Here is a 23,601-nt window from a genome sequence, read left to right as displayed (position 1 = left end):
GTGTTTAACATCTCTCCACAAATACACACCTAGACAAACGAGATCTGCTGTTCCCTTTGTAGGTGGACACAGACCTTAAGCTATTTCAAAGCGGGATATTAGGCATCATCCTCGGATTTACCTGCATAAAGGGTGGCTGAGAAATTTCCTAGGGTAAACTGGAAGGGCTTACTAACAATTTAGTAGTGTCTGAGAGATTGATCCCCTGTGCCTGCCCCACTTAGGGCTAGTTCTCATTTTGCATTGCTCCCTTAGGTGTTCAAACCCAAGAACACAACAGGGGTTGTGTGCAAATGCCTCCAGAGAAGTGAGATATCCCTAGCCAATCTCTTTGGACTCCTCTTACATTATTTGAGGGTTCTGCCTAAGGAGGAACTAAAAAATTATATTTGAATTTTGGTTTAGGTTGCAACTGCATTGTATAATAATAATAATAATAATAATAATAATAATAATATCTCACTGGTTTCCCCAGCCACTCTGCAACCTTCTTCTCAAAAAAGGCATGTGTGTGTGTGGTAATATTTGGTACATAAACCTTTTAAATCCCCACAAGTGGCAATTGGGGCCCTTTGAAGGGATGCCTCCAGATTTTATATGAACGTCTTCTTTCAAATGACAAAAGCAGCACGTATTGGCTCACTCTCTGCTTAAAAATGATTAAGTAGCTTATAATTCTGGACTATTCACTGTTTATTGTGACAAAACTTCCTCTCCCCACCCCCCAGTCCCATCTCTTTTATCATTTCAGAGTTTTGTTCAGGCAATGAGAACAAAATAGAGTATCTTCACTGTGCATGGTACTTTTTGTGAAAACTGCCTGATCCCCCAGGAGCCTGGGATGCCTGGGGGCTCCCAGCCCAAAATTTCTAACACACTTATCTCTGTATTTGCTTTATGTGGCGTAAGATGAGTCAAAGTCAGGCCTGTGTGCTATAGATAACTCCTTTTTAAATACCAGAGAAGGGAAAACCTCTGATTTGGCCTCAAATTGTCAACTGCAAATAGAGAGCTATGTTTATACTCCTCTTATTGGACATCAGCTTCCTCTGTCTCTTGCTACGTCTTCAGTTTCATAGCTCAAACTTCAGCATTGCCTGACAGCTGAGGTTTCGTTAAGCAGATTTTAAAGCTCACTTAGTATTGTTTTGCTTGGCCATAGTCTTCTTTTACATAAACAAAGCTAATGATTAATGTCAAATAGCTAAAAGTGAAAATACCTGAAAGGCATCAGCTTCCCACCCCCACCCCCTGCCATCATAAATTAGTTTTCTGTAGCAGCTGTTTTTGCTGCAGTTCCTCTCTCTCTCTCTCTCTCTCTCTCTCTCTCTCTCTCTCTCTCTCTCTCTGTGTGTGTGTGTGTGTCTTGGCCCTTTGCCTTGTTTGTAAATATCCAATATGTTCAAGCATCTCTGGTGGGCAGTGCCCTCTGCTGCAGGACCCGCTGAGCAGGCGCTTGTGCTGGCTGATGCCTCCAGCTTCTTTAATCAGTTATGGCGTTTGAGCAGCATGAAGCCACCAGCGCTTCCCACATCCGTCTTTCCCCCCCTGTACTGAATCTGAAATCCCACAAGCAGCTGCCGCTATTTCCAAAGCCACAACAGTGTCTTTCTCAAGTATTAACCTTCTTACTATATTGCAATTAACTGTTGACTGAATACTAGGTGCAGAAACGAGGACACAGAACTTAAACATTTGGGCAAGGAACTATTGTAAGAAGGTTCACAGTGGAACCCCTTATGATCAAAACTTTATAAATCTATTTTACTTGGCTTTAGACACATAGTGAGATGCCCACAACTGTTGGGAATCATAATTAATGGCTTTGAAATAATGCTTTCTGAGTTTCCAAAGCACACCATATTCCTTATCTCCTTCGTGCTTTCTCCTCTGCAAAGTGGGACAATATTATTATACCCATAATTCAGATGGAGACATCACAGAGACGGACAGATCTTGATTTGCCTAAGGCAAGCTAGTGAATTTTTGGGAGAAACAGGACTTGGAGGTTTCTCTTAGTTATGTAGGATGTAAGCTGAATAGCAAGGTCACACCTTGATTTTCCAGGGACAGTCTCAGAATTACAAAAGTCACCCTGGCTTCTGATTTGAGACAAGAATGTCCCTGTTTGCCCTGCCAGTGCCAACCTTGGGGAGGAGGATGAACTGGCGCTTGTCCCAAGCAGCTGCAGTGGTGGCTACTAGGGAGCACCCCATGTTCATGATGGCCGCTGCCAGCCTCCTCCCTTGGGCAGCTGGTGGTAGCTGCTGGAGAATGGGCAAGGAGGAGGAGGGGCTGCTGCCATTGAAGTCCACATGACACGTCGGCTCTAGGGGAAGGCAGAGGGCATGGCTGCTCTGTGCAGGAAAAAGGGGGAGTGGAATGCATGGAGTCATGAGGTTTCTTTTTTTAAAAAAAAAAGATGCTTTGTGCATCCATGTCTAATTTTGCCCCTTTCTTAGATTCATTTATTGGTGTGTGTTTTTCATTTTGCAAACCTACCAAAGAATCAAATCAAATCAGATCTGGATGAAGGGATTTTCTCAGGAGAGTGGGGTGCATGTGTGTTGTGTCCTATTAGTTCAGACACTCCACATGTCTCTATTTTCCAGGGACATCACAGATTTATAGAAGCCATCCCGGTTTCTGATTTGATACCAGAATCTAGTGGATGTGCCTATTTTCATGGGAGAAATGTTGGAGGGTATGGAGTTATCCGACTCCTGAGCCATCTGAAGGCAGCCCTGTGTAGGGAAGTTTTGAATGCTTAATATTTTAGTATGTTTTTATATATGTTGGAAGCTGCCCAGAGTGGCAACCCAGTCAGATGGGTGAGGTATAAATAGTAAAATTCTTATTCTTATTATGGAATAGGATGTCCCTATTTTCAGCAGAGAAATGTTGGAGGGTATGTTGGTGTCGTGATGGTGGGACTTGCCCTTCCTCTGATAGGGCAAGTGGGGAGGCCATTTTGCTGAACATTTTCCAGGGCCTACAATTCCCTAACAGTTCAAGAGCTGCTCAAAAAAGAAAAATTCCTCTCAAAATTGACAGGAATTTTTTCCCCTAGAGAAATTTCAGCTCAGTTGGATGTTCCCTGCTGGATTTCCCCTAACATTTTTTACTCAAGTCCTTCTTTCCCCTAATTGTCTTCTCTGACTCATTGCATGAGGAACCAGGCAGCAGTTCCATCATATCCTTTCTGCAGGAGTCTTTTTAAAAAATGCTATCTTCTTACAAAAGCAATGATAATGGGGGTTGCTTTCAAACCCACTCTTGAAAGGCCTATGTGATTTCCTTGAGCTTTCTTATTCATATGTGAGCTAAAGGAATTCAGGTTTTCTTTGACATCTTGCTGCCAAATACTTACTAAGTTTGTTGTTTGTTTGTTTGTTTGCCCCTAATTGTTTCAGAAATGTTTAATTAGCACTGAAAATAATGTACATTTAATGTGTGGAAGGAATGTGTTTCTTTGTTCAGAATGCCATTTAATATTTCCAACTGCAAGTGCTTTCAAGAAAGCCTTTCTTATGGCCTTTAATCTTTCAGTCACCACCCATCTTCCAATGTCGGCAAATGGGTTAGAAAAAGAACCTGACTGCTGCTTTGTTTTTCTCTTAGTAGAGGGCAAACAGTGATATTTCTATCCAGTGCATTCATCTCTGAGCAGCTGAAAATATACAGGGTTTTTATTGATTAGAACATACAGGTTGAACCGAGACATTGAAACCTGAAAGGAAATCAAGTATAATGCTGCCTCTTCCTTCCAGTTTTAAGGTTGAAATTCCACTCTACACCTTCCAAACATCAAAGGACTCCTCCATCTCATCAACCTCTGAATCCAAATTAGGAATTTCAATTTGGGGGGGGGGATGACTGACAGTGGAATGAGATTACATAAAATGGTGCTATTGTATTTGCCTTCAGAACTGCAATGTCTTCCCAAGACTGATTACTCTACAGGGCTCTATCCTGCTTGAAAAAAATTGGCATGTTGTCCAAACTGTTTCAACTTCCTTGAAATTCTCAAGTATTTCTCCTATGTGGAAACTGCAGATTTGCTTCCCATGACACATCAGGCAAATACAGTGGTACCTCTGGTTAAGAACTTAATTCGTTCTGGAGGTCCGTTGTTAACCTGAAACTGTTCTGAACCTGAAGCACCACTTTAGCTAATGGGGCCTCCTGCTGCCGCTGCGCCGCCAGAGCACGATTTCTGTTTTACTTACTGGGTGCACCTGAGATATTTCTATCCTCTTAAGAGTTTTTAGGGTCAGAATCAGGAATGTCTGTTCTTACAGTAATTTTATATACACTGTGATATAAAGAACTTCATTATATACGTAAAAAGAGAGTTAGATTAGGGGGTGTTGAGGTACATATAATTTATGGGAGCCCTTTAAAAAAAAATCAAACTCTTACTGTTATTGCAGGCCAAATGCCATGCTGTTTTATAGCTGGAAAGAAATACTGAGCTAAAATAACAAGAAATAAAAGTCTAAGTGTATAGAGACTGACTCCAGCTCATAATAATAGGAATTTCTAAATTTAACTCTATAATGGTCCCTTAACAATGATGTCCAACAGATCATTTTAGTGTATTCATCACTGATTGCGTATGATTAGGTCTAAATCATTTTGAGGCTCTGGAAGTTGATGATTAATCCATTAATTCAGCCAGTGAATGGATAATCATCAGTTTAAATTTGGCAATTAAATTTTTCACAACTTAACTTTTAGATTAGTCTGTCTCTTAAGGGTGACATTGTTGGCATAAGACAAAAAACTATTTGAAGGGGGCACAAGTTTGGAATTAAAAATTATTATTATTATTTTAAAGATTTGTATAATCACACTATTGTGAACAGTAGGCAGCGGGAAATATCTGTAAACCATAACTAGCATCTTGATTTTTTAAATATAACATGGAGCTTGTATGAAACATAAATTACTGCTTAAAATCCATAGAAAGTATCTCCTGTTTTCCCAAATTGCATTTCCAAACGTTTTTCTCAACTGTTTCTTTCTTTGTAGTCATCTGGAAAACAGGTTTCATCAAGTTAAAATTGGTTTAGTTCATGGTTTCTGAGGTTTTACGTATGCTATCCATTGTTGTTTTTTCAAGGTAAATATATATGAGAACAGTGTAATAGGAAATGCTGACACACTGCTTATGGGGAAATCTCAATATGATTTTTAAAAAGTAGCAGGTCTGGCTGATGCTTCAATTGCCAACTTATTGCAGTTGAAACAGCTTGACCTATGGAGCTCTTTGAGGACCTAAATATTGGGTGGTATTCAACTAACATTTATGCAGAGTAGATGCATTGAAATCAATGGACCTAACATAGCGGGCAATCCTACGGCAAGATCCACTGGGGTGAGCAGTTTAGGATTCAGGAGATCTCCAGTTGAGCCAGCTGTGATCTGATAAATGTAGCAATAAATCCAGGTTTGCCCCATCTTGTACATTCATGGTTTCCTTTACGAATCTTATTTAAAAACCTCCCAATCCTTTTGGGTTAGGTAAGAATGTGCCTTTGGTTCTCATTCTAATCACATTTCATTGGAAGCAAGTCCCATTAAAATCTATGAGATATTTTCTTTGGCATTTGTTTGCCTTCATTGGCAGTAGGTGCAAATGAAGTCATTCACACAAGTGTTCACCTCAAATTAATTACCAGATGCTTCATGTGTAATTTAAACTGATGCTTGGTAGCTACCCTATGGCTGCTAAGAACCTGCAGTGCACTTCATCCACTGAGCACTGTGACCAAATCGAAAATATGAAGGGTGAAAAATAAAGATAGTCAGAGAACATCAAAGGGGTTCTTAAGGCATGTTTCACGGTTGGAAAAAGAGAGAGTTCAACCAGAAGATCCATGGTTCTCTGCACATCAGGACTGAAAATGTGAAGATAAAAGAGTGTTCATCAGGACAGCAGTAGGAAACTGTTAGTTTTCAAGGTGGGAAAATATGTGTACTAATATAGAAGTTTTTGCAAGTAACTTTTTAAAGGTATGAGTAGTCCTGTTCTAGTCAGTGGAACTATTCATAATCATAAAGCCACTGAGGTGCACAGGTGTTTGAGGGAATTAGAGATGCTGATGAACTCAGTGGAGGTAGCACTGCCTTCCTTGACATTGATGTAATGTCATCCATTCAGCAGGACTGGATTTTAGCTCCCTTGAAGCATTTTAAAATAGAAAATAGCTGAAGTATATCCAATGTCTCAATAAAACTCCTGAAATGCAATTTAGGCTGGAAAGAAAGAGACAATCCTTTTTGGTTTTTTTTTAAGAAAAGAGAGTTGAAAGTGATACGACTAAAGCATTGTTGCCCTTGGTTTAGTCACACATTCCTTTGTCTCACTGTCATCTTTGGTAAAACAGGTTTAGCAGGTTTTTAAAATTATTCACTGAAGGGAACTGTGCATGTAGAACACTATGTTTATTGCCCTCATTACACTCTATTTTGGATCTTGTCTTTGTGACAATTTCCCTGCCCTTTTCCTAATCTTACTTTCACTACATTTCTGTGAGATAGACTAGTTTGAGAAGGAGTGGCTCGCCCACGGCCACACAGCCAGTTTTATTAGCTAAGTGGGGATCTGAATTTGAACTTGGGCCTGTCCAGTCCTTGTCTAGCACTCTTAAATAGTATATTACATTGGCACTTGCCAGAGTCAACTTAAGTGAAGTTGCTGCCTGGTGAGCCTACAATAAGAACTGTGGTTGGTGTGAGGCAAGGAAGACCAGAACATTCTGTGTCCGTTTTTTGATCTTGGTATTGCAGTCTGGGAATTTCCTGCGGGTACTACTTGCATAGGTCAGGTGTCAAGTTCATTTCTTGAAGTTTGAACTACAATACAACTACTATGTAGAGTCCATCTTTCTTTCTTTCTTTCTTTCTTTCTTTCTTTCTTTCTTTCTTTCTTCCTTCCTTTTCCTTTTCCTTTTCCTTTTCCTTTTCCTTTTCCTTTTCCTTTTCCTTTTGGGATGATTAACCTTTTACAGCCTGAGGGCCACATTGCCCTTCAAGGTTCCCTCCAAAGGATTTTTGCCAACCAAAAACTGTAGGTGCTGAATTACAGTGGTACCTCAGGTTACATACACTTCAGGTTACCGACGCTTCAGGTTACAGATTCTGCTAACCCAGAAATAGTACCTTGGGTTAAGAACTTTGCTTCAGGATGAGAACAGAAATCGTGCTCCGGTGGCGCGGCAGCAGCGGGAGGCCCCCATTAGCTAAAGTGGTGCTTCAGGTTAAGAACAGTTTCAGGTTAAGAACGGACCTCCGGAACGAATTAAGTACTTAACCCGAGGTACCACTGTATTGTACGCTCTCTCTCTCTCTCTCTCTCTCTCTCTCTCTCTCTCTCACACACACACACACAGAGAGAGAGAGAGAGAGCGTGCAATGACAGCAACAAGGGAGTGGGATTTAAACCCATGAGCCCAGTTGGCAATCACAGAACAATTTCCCATGACTTAAATCCTTTCTTCACCTCACTCCCTTGAAGCAGAAATGTATGCTGTCCACCATATAACAGCAGAGTACCCAACATAGTTGGGGGGGGGGAAAGAGATTTTATGTTGGGGTCTCTGAAGGCCAGGGAAAATCACCTGGCTGGACCAGGGATTAGCCAACCTGCCTTAAAGAATGATTCCGAGATGTGGGGGAGCAGAATACTATGCTAATCTTATGGGCCTAGAAAGTGTTGGATCCCTAGATAGCATCTTAAAATGCAGAGACATCACCTTGCCAACAAAGGTCTGTATAGTCAAAGCCATGGTTTTCCCAGTAGTGATGTATGAAAGTGAGAGCTGGACCATAAAGAAGGCTGATCGCTGAAGAATTGATGCTTTTGAATTATGGTGCTGGAGGAGACTCTTGAGACTCTTCCTGCAGTTCCCATGGACTGCAGGAAGATCAAACCTATCCATTCTGACGGAAATCAGCACTGAGTGCTCACTGGAAGGACAGATCCTGAAGCTGAGGCTCCAATACTTTGGCCACCTCATGAGAAGAGAAAACTCCCTGGAACCCTGATGTTGGGAAAGATGGAGGGCACAAGGAGAAGGGGACGACAGAGGACAAGATGGTTGCACAGTGTTCTCGAAGCTACCAGCATGAGTTTGACCAAACTGCAGTGGAAGACAGGACGGCCTGGCATGCTCTGGTCCATGGGGTCACGAAGAGTCAGACATGACTAAATGACTAAACAACAACAACAGAAAGTGATGCATCTCTTCCTCTATGGATCAGAGAGAGATCCGATGTTGGATTTCTGCTGCTGTGACAACTTCTGCAGCTCTTGTCGTACTGATGTTGAAATCTGTATACATACTGCAGGAAATTGGCTTTAACAAATTGATATACTTTAAATATATGTGAAATAACATGGAAATTTACACAACAGGTGATTGTTGCTTTTTAGAACATCTTAGGACAAATGAATGTCTAAGCAACATATGCAACAAAATCTATCATACTTATTTTATAATTTAAGAAAATAGCAAAGATCACTTAGTCTATCCCAGATGCAGTGCTTTTTTTCTAGAAAAATAGGTGTCGGTACTCACCATGAAATTGCTACAGCAAGCACCACCCTTTTTAACAGCAACAAAAAAAAAAGGGTGCAGGTATTGCATACCCATGGGTACCTGCTGAAAAAAAGCACTGCCCAGATGTAAGGTGATCAGTTCTGTCCTGTTGATCAGCTTAAAGCTGCAGGCATCCACAGTAGCATTCAGGGCAAATGCAATTGAGACGTGCAAGGTGTTCACACCATGGCAGTCCAGGGGTGCAAAGTGGTAGTGATTCAAATACTTGTGTAGTGTGGAAGGTATGGTTAGGCAACAACTGGACTATAGTAGTTTCTGCAGACACTGACACCTGCATGTCTATTACCCAAAAGCTTCTAGATCAGGTCCACCGTCCCTCAGAACTACGTTTTGAAAAAAAGATGAACAAATTCCTATGCCCCACAAATAACCCAGAGATGCATTTTAAAGAAAAGCACACATTCTACTCATGTAAAAACACGCTGATTCCTGGACCACCCGCGGGCTCGATTGAGAAGGAAATTGGGCCGCATCCAGCCCCCGGGCCTTAGGTTGCCTTCTTCCTCTTTGGCGATCACTTGTAGCTGAGTATGTTTGTCATCCATAATCACGGTTTTAACAAGGAGTCTGTAAGTGACTGCCCTGTTCTAGAGAGTGAACAGGGATCCACCATCCTGCCCCCTTAACCTTTCCAGTCAGTGAAGGAAGTATGGCACCACTTCCATCTGCAGCCTTCAGAAATATTCAGTACGTCTATTGGATGACCAAATAGTTCTCAGTGTTTAGTCTAGATTGTTCTGCATTTCTCTCAGCAAAAAGCATAAGCAAACTCAATAAATTTCTATTCATTTTATCTCCCTAGCAGCTGGCTAAAACATCTCAACTAAATAACAGAAAATATGTGTTAATAAAGTGGATATTAATCCAGTGCTGTGGGTGCTCTGCTTTTATTAGCAAATATGTCAAATGCAGAAGGTTCATTTCAATCCCTTGCATAAATTTTTTAAAAATTTATTTGGAAAAGACGGGGAATGCGACAAAAATGCTAATTTGGAAAAGACAGAATTAGTTGTGGTAATGTTCTCCTCAGCAGTAGTTTCAGCAGTTAAAAAGATGGATGAGGTCCACGCCGTGAAATAGAAGGTACGGATTTACAAAGATGTGCTGGTATCTGTTCTTTTTGAGCTATAAAGTCTGTCTAAATAACCATGTTCTCCCGGGGAGAGAATCTGCTGCTTTGGCTGCCTGTGTGTTGTATTTGGACCATCTCCATCTCCAAATGTTGACGTTTCGTCTGTGACCAAAGAATAAAATCTGTGGGAGAGATGTGTAAAACTGTAATCCCCATTTATTTGCTAACAAAAGGTTTTGCAGAATCCTGCTTGGTGTCTCCTCCGCCACTTTTTTCAAGGTGACTGCCTGCTTCTAGAACATGACACTGATATTCCGCCCGTGAACTAAACTTCTTTTTATAGTGGTATTTTTAATTTGGAGTATGGAAAAAGTGCTAGTGGATTTGCCCTCAGCCTTTGCCTCTCATGCATATTAATCATGCATATTGACATAGGATGGGACCTAGAATAAATATTAATAATAGCAATGAAGTTGAAGAATAGGTGGCAGGATTAGACTCAGAGGCCTCCCCTCCCTAAATTCTGCTGAGTCAAGCTGCCACAACTTGTGACCCTCCAAGTTGCATTAAACCCACCAGTCATTTACTAGGAATTACGCACACCCCCCATGATTTTCTGCAGATCTTGGGCTTTCCTGGACCTCAGCCAACATAAATGCCTCACCCCGGCTCAGTTGGTGGAACTTAAACAAATGGAATTAAAGGCAGCATAAGTCCCGAAAAGGAGGCCTGGTGGGGGCAGGACAGGGATAAACTGCCACATATTCTAATCTCCATTCATTTTGGCCACGTGACCCAGGGCCCAATCCTCAAAGCACAGGTCGACACTCATCTGCCAGCTCAGCCAGCAGCCACCTCTCTCAAAAGCTTCCAAACAGAGTTTGGAATACAGGCAAACTCTCAGCTTAAGATGGGCTTACATTCTGGGGATAGCACATAAAGCTAAAAACGTGTCTAGTCAAAACACACTGGGTTCAATGGCAGGTGGGATTGCCAAAGTCTTTTTCCCTCAGATGCCTGTCCCCTTTCATATGCCAAGTGCATAAAGCTGAATGTGTAGCCATCCAGTCATTTGAACCCTGGGGCAAGTAGGCGGAGCTTGAGAGGGGAGGGGAGGGGAGCAGGCTTTACTCTAGTCCAGGGGTCGGCAAGGTTTACCTTGCCTGGGCCGATTCACTCCCATGGAGATTGCTCTGTAGGCCAGATTGCATCTGTGCAGACACGATTTTCGGCATCTGCGCATGTGCGATTTCCAGTGCCGCGGAAGCAAGTCCATGTTTCATGGTGCTCCGGTTTAGTGCAGCACGTAGGGACTCACCAAGTGGGTTGCTCGATTTGGGGGTGGATCGTGGGCCATTTAAACGACCCCTGTGGGCCGCTTGTGGCCCATGGGCCCCAGGTTGCCAACCCCTGCTCTAGTCCGCCCTCAGCCTATAAAAGCTGGCTGTGCCCAACAGCAGTCAGCCAAAGAACATCCTTCCCACCCTATTTAGTTATGCTATGATTATGTCTTCCAACCTTTTCCTTCCTAGGTTTATGTGTTATTGGCTTTGCTGTGGTTCTATACTGGTTCCCATATTTGGAGCTGGGAAGGAATATGTCTGCTAACAGACTGGCCCTGTTTGAGGTTTTGCCTTCCGCATAGCAATAGTCACAACTTTGGCAGATAAAGGCAATGGACTCCTTAGTCTAACATCTCATGGGGGTGAAGTGGTGCCTAACCCCCACCTCAGAGCAAGGTACCCTATTAGAGGGGTCTAGTTGGAGGTCTGTGTCCAAAATCCAAGGCATGCAGGTGGACTTAGGAGGGCCCTACATGCAGACGTGCATCTCGCAGAGGAGCCATGTCATGCTTCAGCCATCCACCCGCGGGTCTCAAAGGGATTTACACCCAAAGCCTGAGCCAACCAAGATCTGGACTCAATAAAGTTGTGGCCAGTTTTTAAATCCCAGCATGTTGTCCTTGTCCAGTTTGCTAACCTTTTCAGACTAGGTGTTGCTTCAGGTCACTGCCAGTGGGTCCCCAATATCCACCATCACACCACTTCCACTTTTAATTTGAATATCACCTTCCTATATTGCTGAACACAAAGTGGCTTAGAAGCTAAAGGAACGACAAAGTATACAGTTATGTTCACATACAGTATCTTATAACAATCTAATCCAATACAAATAGGTCATAATAAAAAAAAATGACTTTTGCTACCTTCCGGTCACAGCTGTATGGAATTATACGGCTGTTTGTATCCAGGATGTGCTTCCTCATACCTAGCAGCAAATATATATATATATATATATATATATATATATATATATATATATATATATATATATATATATCTTTGAGTGGGATTTATTTGGGGGTAGTAGAGAGCTGGTAATGTTGAGGTCTTGACTCTTCCTGAGTCAAAGGATAATTATCCAGCCTTTGAGCAAAAGGCCTTTGAAGCAGGAGGTGGAAATGCGGTCGGTCAGCTTGCCAGAAGCTACTCACTAATTGCGGCAGTGAGTTAATCAATGGAATAAGAGTTTAGCTTCTGGGTATAATAAAATGAGATAAAAGACCACTCAGAATTTCCACCATTAGGAAAGAGCAGGCACTTGACTGGCACAGATTATTCTCTTGTCTTCCACCTGCCTGCTTTTGAGGCAACATGAATGTGAGGCTGCCTGACAGCTATTAACAGAATAAAAACAGAACAACAAAAGGCATTATTTTTGAGCACAATCAGATATAAATATTTACAAAGGCAATTTTAAGGAGTTCTTGCTTATGTTCGACTGTGTTTGCCTTCAAAATATTTAAATTTGGAGACAGATGGCTTGTACAGTTTTATCAGCACTTGCGTCATTATATATTCAAGAAGCCAAGACTGATAACCAGATTTATTCTGGATTGTTTGGAGAACAAATAATTTGGGGGTGGGTGGGGGAAGGATGATGTTGGGAGGGGAGGAGAATTCAATGAAATACTTCAGCGTGTGGGAGGAAAAAAAACTCGATACAGAGATCTCAGTGACGTTTTTATGAAGAAAAGGGAAACAAATTAATGTAATTATAAAATTAAAAGCAGCAGGAACAGCTTTAAAGTGGTGTCATTGTATGTGGTGATGAAACAACTTCAGAAAATTGGGAGAAAGCCATTGTTTGGTGACAGTGCAGGGAAGAGATAATTACCATTAAGTCAACATTATGCTTTCTTCTTTGTGCAAAGGAATTAAAAAAACAAAGCCAAAAAACCAAGGCTGTGTGCATTCCAGAAAGCATCCGTTCTCATCTTACTTAGTCCACTCATGATCATAATTTCTCACTTCATCTTACAGTGCCGACCAGGAACAGATTTGAGATGGAAGGGGCAGTGTAATTAGAGCAGAAAGGATGAACTCATCCTGGATGGGAAGATGCCAGTTGCAGAGTGTGTCCTTTTGCACCAAGGAGGTTTTAGCTTTTGGTCTCTGGTATCACTAGTTAAAAAGTCTTTGGTACAGTAGAAACACTGGGAAAACTCTTGCTTGAGACTGCCAGCTGGAGTAGGTTGCAACGGGCAAGACTGACCAGTTCTCTGCCTTAGTCCATGGCAGGTTCATATGTGCATGGCTTTGCTCTTTCCTCCAACGAGGCTTGTGTCTGAGTAACTGTGAAACAAGTTTGGTTCCCAAAAGGCCCTTGCAGTCTTGCTGATGGCTCGTTGTTATGTTCCAGGGTAGAGTGCGTGCGTGTGTGTGTGTGTGTGTGTGTGTGTGTGTGTGAGACAACCTGTTTCTCTTGGCTATAGCTCCTAGAAATTTATGAAATAAAGCCTAGAACAGGCATGCCCAAACTTGGCCCTCCAGCTATTTTGGGACTACAATTCCCATCATCCCTAGCTAACAGGACCAGTGGTCAGGGATGATGGGAATTGTAGTCCCAAAACAGCTGGAGGGCCAAGTTTGGCCATGCCTGGCCTAGATAACATAACCAACACATTCTGTATCCTGTGGATCTGTATTGTAACGTGGGCAGAATCAATACTCGTTTGGAAACCAGGATAAACTTGATGATTCACAGCTTAATGTATGACTTGACTCTATTTGGAAGACTGAAATGATTTTTTAAAGAAAATCTGTAGTGGTTTATTCAGATGGACAAGTTATCACTTTATGGATACTTGAGTGCTTAGCCTTTAGTGCTGCGTGCTCTGGCAGCCTCCTTTGTAACAGTCTGTCTCTCACACACTAAAAAGCGTCCTCCTCACCCCCTCAGAAAAGCAGCAGGGCATGGGGTGGATAGGGAGCCATCAGTCCTCTATTTGATGGTGTCCTTGATTTGAAACAGTTGCTGGGTCCAGTCAGGTTTAAGGCTGAAGAGGGACCTGGAAATTGTGCGATGGGTCAGCGTGTCTGGCTGTTAACCAGAATGTTGGTAATTCAACTCCTCCCCCCCCCCCCAGGGAAGGTTGTGGGCAGGATTCCTGCATCACAGGCCATGGGACTCAATGGCTCTTCCAACTCTACAATTCTGTGATTCTATTATTCTGTGAAATTCAGCATCTGGACAGTAGATCAAACAAGTACACAGGCCAGTCTTTCCCACTATGGCAAGATATACTAATTTCTTTTGAAATTACAGTCATTGTTTCTCAATATGCATCTATAGATAGAAATTATCTCATGCAAACATGTGTCAGACCCTCAAAGTGTCCCTATTTTCCAGGGACATCCCTGATTTAGAGAAATCATCCCGGTTTCTGATTTGATCCTGGAATGTCCCACTTTCCTTTAGGATGGCCCTGATTTCATTGGAGAAATGTTGGAGGGTATGGAGTTATCTGCCTCCAGAGCCATCTGAAGGCAATCCTGTATAGGAAGGGTGGTTTTTTTATGTTTAATGTTTTATTATGTTTTTATATATGTTGGAAGCTGCCCCGAGTGGCTGGGGCAACCCAGTAAGTATGGGGTATACATAGCAAAATTATCATTATGGAATGGGATGTCCCTATTTTAATTGGAGAAATCTTGGAGGATATGTCTTTGTGATATGTGTCACCTCCAAAAGGAAGAGATACAAGTGGCAACCTTAGGCTGGAGAATGGTGCTTTACTTTCTAATGGGACTCATATAAGCAATTATACCCCCTTATTATACCAAGTGCTTCAATTTTCAACTAAAATATTACTATATTTCACCCACCCACCCCATTCCAGAGATGATGCACACACAATATTTTGAAGGTTTCCCCTTCCCTCAATAACTGTAGCAATGGGGGGTGGGGACTGAAAATTCCCCATCTGCCACTAGAGAGGGTTGCTGCTGTGAAACATTTCCGTTGCATGAGCGCAGGCAATGCACAGTTAGCACTAACCAGAGTTAACACTGATGCAGCGTTAGCAAAAGAAATGTTTCTGATATTGGCTGGATGTCCCCAGTATTATAATTGACGGGGGAGCAGGGAGTGAAGAAAAATATACATCTACTTAAAATGGGTTGCTCCAGGCACATCCCTGAGAATATGTGCAGATAATGCATTTCATCACCAAGAATATGCATTTAAATCGCTCTTCTGACAAACAGTTCCAAAGCCCCATATAAACTTTACCAACTTATCAGCTAGCAAAGCTTGCATAAACCCTACACCAAAATTAAGTGCCTTAGATCTCGGGAGCTGTTACTGAGGAAAGCAAACTAAATGAGAAATAAATCTCTCAAGAGACTAATTTGACATGGCTTAAAGGGCCACAAGCATATTTTCATTCTGACTTAAAAATGGCTTATTACTCATTTAAAGCCCAAACGAAAATAGATGTTAGTTGTGTTTGAACTTGAGTTTAGTTTGTTTAGCTTCTGGATGAGGTCATGAAACATGCAAGTTTGGTGCTGAGGATTTCCATTCATTCCACTGAAAGCTTCAAAATGGAGCCGTGTCTATTTCACGAAATGTGTCAGTTTATCATGAACGAGGGCGATGGGCTTTCTTCCTCCTCCTCCTCCTCCTCCTCTTCTTCCCTCTTTATTGTGCATTGAAAGATTTAATCCCTGCCAAACTATTCCCTTTTGGGTCAGCAAGATAGGATTGTATTATTGTTCAGGCAGAAAAAAATGAGAAAACCTAATTAAAAGCAAATTGCTGTTGTCAGCAGAAAAGAAAATAATCAGCGTTTAACCTATAGATTAACCTTTCGAAATGTTAACAATATGCTGGAAATACTCCCTTTTACTAGCTGCTTCCCCCCTCCCTCTGTGAAATACCTGTGTCAGATTATAGCAGGGAGGACTCAAAGACACAAGAAAAGGCCAGGAAGGAGTTATAACATAAAGAATTTTTTTTTCATTAAAATTCAGGGATTCAAATGTAAAGCTCAGGATTTTAGACCTTCTTTTAAAAAATAAGTGAAACTTCCAGACCCAAATTATTGTATGTTTTTAATGCCATTTCCTTTAATTTGTTTTTGTGGGAGGCAGGTGATTAGGTTGTTTTTGTTTTACTATGCATTTTGTATTTTTGTCTTGTGAATTGCCCTGGGGTCTTTGGATGAAGGCTGGTATACAAATTTAAGAAATAATAGTGATAATTATAATAATTTATTTCAGGCTATACCCACTTGTCTTCTTGGGTTTAACACAAGTGAATTTAATAAAAAAAATAAATTTATTCTACCTCCCTTATTTGATTAGGTTGCTTCTGCCATTCTGGGCAGCTTTTAAAACTAAACATCACACATTAAAGGCTTCCCAAAACAGGGCTGCCTTCAGATGAAAAGTCGTCATTGTTTATTTCCTTGACATCTGATAGAGGGCGTTCCACAGGGTGGGTGCCACTGCCAAGAAGGCCCTCTGCCTGGTTCCTTGTAACCTCACTTCTCACAGTGAGGGAACCACTAAAAGGCCTTCAGAGCTGGACCTCAGTGTTTGGGCTGAATGATGGGGGTGGGGTGGGGTGTGGAAATGCTCCTTCAGGAATACAAGGCTGAGGTCAGCACCGACACTTTGAGCTGTGCTCGGAAGCGCAAAACGAGGCACATGAAGCCAGGACTCTTTTCCCCCCTTAAACATGCTTGGTGCTGTCGGATTACCCTCAGCCGAACATCTGTTGATATGCTCATTGTGTAATGCTGTACAGAAGGTTCTGCAAACCAGAATCACCAAGGAATGCATCTGTATGCAAATCCCCAGGGACTTTTTGCCAGTCTTTAGTGAAGAAGCTCATTTGAAGTTGTACCTAAGTCATACTTGAGAGCAGACTCAATGTTGTCTTAACTAACTTAAGTGCATTGTTTTTAATGGGGCTATTCTTAGTATGATTAGGTCAAATACGACTGCTGGCTTCCCTTGAAATTACTTGTCTGTTTCCCTCAATAAAAAGGCCAAATTTGCTCTAGTATAAAACTGGTAGCAGCTTACAGAATGTAGGGACTCTCTCCCCTCCCCCCGCCCAATTTCTGCCAGCCCCTCCTCCTGGTTTCCATACTTGGGATTCCATAAAGTCATTTCCCCCCTCTTTTTTTGCTGATGTGACAGTGATCAGATCCTCTTTCTGAGCTTTCATCTTCTCTGCTTTGGGTTGCCCTTTAAAACACTTTTGACTACAGCCTTCCTGACTATCAGTTAACTTTGTGCTCCAAATAAATCAGTAATTTCCTTCCTATCACCTTCCTGTCACTTGATTTTAATCAAGAAACAATTGACTGTCTGTACACACGGTAATGAAAGCAACTCTGTTTCTTTAGGAACAAGAGAAAGAATAGCCTTAAAGAAATTGCCTTTGCTGTTGGTAATTTGCAACTGAAATATATATATATTTAGAATCTTGTGAGTGAGTTGATTGATAACATTGAAAAATACAGAGCTAAGTCAGTTTCGATGGTGCCTATTTGCAATCCTTGGTTTCTCACCATATCCACACTGGTCAGATCAATAACTCATCCGCGGTTTGACTCCACTGAGAAACATGTAGAGAAAAGGCGTGGGTCTGCACTGGTGGTAATGTGTGTCAGAACTCATTATGTGAATTTGTTGGCTGGCTGGCATTTCCTGCTTGAGTTTGAAAAAAATGCAACAAGGCTTTTACATTATGTTCCCACTTGAGAGGCTTTGAATTTATTTATTTATTTTAAAAGGTAGAGTACCTATTATGTGTACCCCTTGCACACATGTAGGCTTGGCACAGAATGTGTGGAGGTTGGGGGAGCTTGTAGCTTTGATATTAAAAAAAAAGTCTGTAGCTGAAACACATTATCTGTCAGATCTACTTACATTAGATTCGCGCTTTGAACATACAGGCCACAGCCATTCTGGACACGTCCAATTGACACGTGATCGTTGACATGTGGGTCCTTTTGACAGAATATGGTTCTATCTAGCAGTCCTAAGCAAGAAATTCAGGATGGGTTGGGATGTGGGAGAAACTGTGTTCTGCTCGCATTTTCATGCAAATCTACACAATTCACGCTTTCTAAAACAACGCTCACACCAATATGCAGCTATTATTCAAAAACGGACTTGTACAGTGACCTCTCTAACTAATAAAAAGAAATGCATTTTTTAAATAAAAAAAGACTTCTCTGTTTTCATGCTTCCAGAAAATCTGTCCATTAAGTAGGTCAGATAAATGGACTGAGACACTGTTAGTGGGCGGTTCCCTAGACTGGGTGGATGGCAGGTTGCCTGATCTTGATGTGGTTACACTCCCTCTGAAGCCGCAAATGTGTAGCTTAAGGGTAAGCCAGGAACCCTTGCTGTCATGACTGCCTGACCTGCCAATGCAGAGTGTTGCTGCTAGTTCCCGAAAGGGGGAGAAGTGATAGACAGGGAGCCCAGGAAAGTGAGGGCACCTTGGCAGGCAGATCGGATTGGCTCCGCCTGCCATGCCTGTGCTACATTGAGCTCCTCGCCCTCTCAGGAACTGGCAAGAGCCTTCAGCATTGGAAAGCAGGGTGCGGAACTTCACCCTCCCTGTTTTGTCTCACATGGTTTAGTTGGTGTTTTGAGGGCCTTCATGGTTTATTGTTGAAGAACTGGACAAAGCATAGTATAAAAAATTTCATATGGATTTTGTGTGTGTGTGCAGCTGTTATAATTGTAAGTTGCTTGCACAGCTTATGAATTGTTGTTGTTGGTGTTAATTACCCACCTTATACCCCTATGGTCCTAGTCAGGTGAATAGATTAGTCAGGCAGGCAATATATGTATATATTTAAATGAATAAGTAACACTTTTTATTAAAAGAAAGAAAAAAATCTAACCACCCCTTTTCTCTCTTTCTTCTACTCCCTACCCCTTCTGTCTGCTGCCTGTGCCCACATGGATCTCACCACAGATGGACCTCTTGGCCCTCGAGGATTAGCTGAAGCTACTGAGATGTGCACTCAAGAATGCCTGGTCCTGGGCCACTCAGACAACTGTTGGATGCCTCCCTCTTTGGGTTCGTACCAGCAGCCAAAGTCTCCACTCTCCACCTTTGCACCTCAGAAGGAATGGGTTAAGAAAGACAAACTGGTGAATGGCCACACGTTGACCAGAACCTGGAAAGAAGACAGCAACAGAAACCAGTTCAGTGACCGAAAGCAGTTTGGCTCGGGGGAAGGCCATTTCAACCCTGGCAATCCCATGGCTGACATTCCTTTGGCTAACTTGAAATCCTATAAACAAGCATCAGGACCAGTGGAGAGTCCGAAGGAGAACCAGCTATAAGGAAAGGCTTCTTTGGAACAGTGACTTTAGCCTAGTTAGACTTGCTAATACTGTGTGTGTGTGTGTGTGTGTGTGTGTGTGTGTGTGTGTGTGTGTGTGTCAGAGCTTTATGTACTGAGTAGACCTCTAGAACTATGCGTCACATAGCAGAGATATGCATAACTTTGTGGTAGCTCCATGGAACTGCAACACAAAAGAGCATTTCTACTAGTTGTGTGGTTTTGTTAAATAGAAATAATCAAACTCTTACAGAGAATCTCTCCAGTTTGCAAAATATCTTAATTTTTTCAATTTGCTTGGGATAACGGGTGGGGGTTTGTTTATGTTCCTTTGTTTTTTTGACCCTGGACTTGCTGCTGCAAATAGTAGAAGATTCACATGGAGAGAGCGAAAAAGAAAGAGAGAATGTGTGAGAGAGAGACGGTGGATTGCAATTCTTAGAAAGCATATCCAATTAGAAAATTGTGTTATTGTTACCATTGATCTTGTGCTGGGACTGCTATACTTGACATCTTTACTGAAACAAAACAACTAAAATTGCAAACATTAAACCTACTGTGCTATTAACAACGTTAGTGGACACTTGTTAAGTCAATCAGTGTTCAAGTACTTGTAAATAGAATCAATTATTATTAATAACTTTTGTGTACTTATAACGGTCACCTAAAAAAAATACTGTAGCATAATTCTGTGTTTCACAGTTGCTTTTTTCTACTTTATTTCATTTGCTTCCTGTTGTTTTTTATTATTATTTTGTTTCTTTTGGTGATGGTGTTTCTGTGTTGGTAGTCTGTCTGACACACAATGTTCCAAGGAGCTCAAAACACTTGTGTTAAAAACTGAGGAAAAGAGGGAGGGGAGGGAAATATTTTATATTACTATTAATATGACAAAAATTTGCCAATAAAATTATTGCCAATTCTGAAATAACACTTGAAGTAAGGGCTTTGAGATTTCAGCCACTATTTTTTTTGTTGTTTTTCTGATTTGCAAAGCAAAGGGGAGAAAAAGAGAACACAAACCATGACAGCAGCTGAATGGACATTATTGGCTGCAATCATGCTAGAGAGTGATACTAGTCAAAATTAGGTGGAGGGTAAGGGGAACAATCTGCTGAGTGGTTCCAATATACAAGCCCCATCGAACTGAATGGGAGATCCCTAAGTGCCCATTCATATCAATGGAGCTTGTGCGGGAACATTTCCTGAGTTATTTTGTACCCAGTAAATCCATATCTAACAATTGCTTTTTAAAACAATTGGGCTGTGTGTGTCTATACCTAAGACAGTTTGTATTGCTCAAATGGCAGCGGTTGTGTTGATCTTCATCTGCATTGATGTTGTAGTAACACAAGTGTTTTTAGATCATAGCCACAAAATATTTAATGTGTCGTGCCTTCATGATGTAACCAAGCATTCTCCTGGTAGGCTAGTTGGGGGAAATGAAAGGGTTCAATCTCTAATTCTTGCTGTTTAACTGTTTGTTACCATAGTTGGTCAATGCCTGGCAGGTACCAGTGTTGTGTCACTTGAATCAAACCAGCAAAGTGACTCCTAATGTTAATAAGATCTCAGTTGCACGTCTAATAAATCCTAATCTGAACATTCTTAGGCGTTTTTTTCTTAAGGCATGACAGACAATTTAAACAAATAGCATGCAACATGGGCGGGGGGGAGTCCTTAAAGTACAAAAGAAAAATTTATCTTATTCCACAGTTAAACATCAGTCTTAAAATAAACACACAGAAAAATAAAGGTAGCTAATATTGATGGTTAATTTGTTCTTACCAAAACTAACCGAAGTTATTTTGTATATAGCAGTTCACATTTTATTTCCTCCACAATATACAAGCATAAAATGGGTTAGGGGTGCATTGCTTATTGCAGTACTTATGTCAGTTTGTGAGGGGTGTTTGATGACTTTGACCGAATAAATATCTAAACAGTTATCCTTGTTACTGCTTTGCCAGTTCAACGTTATTTACAGTTATTCAGCTCTTGCAATAAATGTTCTGAATTCCTGATTGTCTTGTGGGAGTTCTTGGCCTGATGCCTTCTTAAGATTTTCCTTATTAAAGGAAAGGGGGAGGGGAATCACTGTGGCACAGCCAGAGGAAACAAGCAGGAAGGGGAGAAATCTTGACCTTAAGTGTGGCAGCTAAAGAAAATGATGGCAATGGCTCAAGCTATAGGGGAAGGCAATATTTAAAAAGATGTAACAGGCAGAAGTTGCTGACCAGGATGAACTGAGCCTGTTTGGCTTTGCCAGAACATTGTGGGTGTCAAAGGGCAGTAATGGGTACTGTGGACTTGCCTGCCTTCTCAGTCCTCCCTTCGTTCCCAATCTTCTTTTTCCATTTGAACTTTCTGCCTGCCTCTCTTTTGATGTGCCTGGAGGCGTTACTGCAGGCAACCTGAGAGTGTTGGTGAGGGGGAAATCAGAGATGGTGCTCCATTCATCCATTTCTAAATCCCTCCTCCCAACAAATTATGGGTCACTTTATCCATAGTCGAATTGCATGGTAGGGAGGTGTGAAACATTTCCGCTCCCTGTCAGAATTTTCATGAACTTTATAAATATTATGTTAACTTTCTAGAAATTTCCACAGATGTCTCCCCTGGTCCATTTCTGGTATAAAATTGATGGCAATTTTGAGACACATTACGCACCACCCACCTGCCCCCTATCACAACAGAAATCCCTTTAGCTTCTCTTGAAATTCATACACATATTTTGCCTGAGCAGAGCCTTCAAATTACTATTTTTGTTAGGTTTTCCACCCTCTTTATTACCTTTCTACAGCTGCCAGGCTTCTGAAACAATATTGGGGCTAATGCCACACTACTGACTAAAGGATGCTTTTGTTATCTGACATGAATTATTATCTGATTCTTGGCAATCTGTTATTAAATTGTTTTCCTTCTACATATCATGTTCATTTGATTGTCCCTTACGCTCAGAAGTGGAATACTTTGAGACCCTAGTACCATATGCTGAGGAACATCAATAAGCCAGGAGAAAAATATAAAAATTTGATCATAGTTTGGTTGTCTATTATATGTGAGCACACACGGGCACAAAAAATCAAACACATGGTGACAATTAATGTTGGTAGAACAAAGTCATGTGGCAGTGTATACTCTGGTGATTTCTCCCATGTTTTCCCTTGACAGCATCTAAGAGTAGGAACAATGTTACCCATATTAGTACATGCATTTGTATGATGATTGTACTGATCACTCGGTCACATAATACCATCAACTGATCATGAAAAAAGAATGGGCATACCTGACACCGATGGAACGGGATGACAAATAGAAAGTACTCTTCAATGCAATGGCTTTTCAAATCCTAAGTCATTTTTGCAGCTGGATACACACACACAACTGTTGTGGGAACTTGGCTGGCTGACAAGACTTGGAGCTAGAACACAATAATGTCTATTAATAAGCATCATCACTATCACTGAGTGAATACAGTTGCATATGTGTGGAATTTATTGTGAATAAAGACTCAGGTATGTGTATTCATGGGGGAAATTGGTTTAAAGAAGGATTTGAAGGGAGAGACACCTGGTTCTGTACAGGATTTTGGGAAAGCAGTTGTTGGGAGTTGGTGTTGTTGTTTGAGAATGAGTCTACACAAACAGCAGAACATGTGGAAGACTAATTCTGAGTGCAGGGACAACTGCATACCCACAATTTCCTGCACATAGAAATCTAGCTATCAGGGAGACATCTAACTTAGGTCTTCCTTCATATCAGGTGTTATCTACACTTAGCCAGCTTTCTTTGTACTATATACTTTGTTCTTTGTACTATATCAGCATTCAAACTCTGAAGTCCAGGAACAGTTTCATCTATGATTTTGGCCCCCTGAAACCACACTTTTTCTCCATTCAGGCCCAAGAATCACTCAAGAGAATCAGGATGAGTAATGTTGCAAACCAACTCACATACTGAATGGAAGATGAAAGAGAATATTTTCTTCTTTTAAATAAACCATTCAGTTTACTTGGAAGGTTGTTTGCTGGTAATCTTAAACCTTGAGAAGAGCTTCTGAATAAATTCTGTTCATTAAGAAAAATCATTTAGAGATCAGCTTTAATATGGGAGGACGCCAAGAACTTGATCTAAATCCAATTAAAGGCAGTGGGAATTGTGCCACGGACTTCAACAGGATCTGCAGTTGGCCCTCTATACGTGCTCGGTGAATACTCCTTCATTTCCAGCCAGTC

At 41.3% G+C, this 23,601-nt stretch overlaps 1 protein-coding gene across 8 annotated transcripts in view; it reads left to right on the top strand.

Annotated features, from left to right (window-relative positions):
* The window catches only part of PCDH9 (protocadherin 9), a 761,173-nt gene extending 739,788 nt beyond the window's left edge, over window positions 1-21,385 (top strand). For 7 of the 8 annotated variants that reach the window (XM_083501083.1, XM_083501078.1, XM_083501076.1 and 4 more), the window contains one exon: window positions 18,991-21,385. In XM_083501083.1, coding sequence (XP_083357209.1) covers window positions 18,991-19,364 — 374 coding nt within the window. In that variant the 3' untranslated portion in view covers window positions 19,365-21,385. The remainder of the gene's footprint in view (window positions 1-18,990) is intronic. The other variant, XM_083501085.1, reaches the window with a different exon arrangement.
* The last annotated feature ends 2,216 nt before the right edge of the window (window positions 21,386-23,601 follow it).

The sequence above is a fragment of the Podarcis liolepis genome (genome assembly GCF_965112155.1).
Source record: "Podarcis liolepis genome assembly, chromosome: 4".
Classification (NCBI taxonomy): Eukaryota; Metazoa; Chordata; class Lepidosauria; order Squamata; family Lacertidae; genus Podarcis; species Podarcis liolepis.
This window is presented reverse-complemented; position numbering and strand designations above follow the sequence as displayed.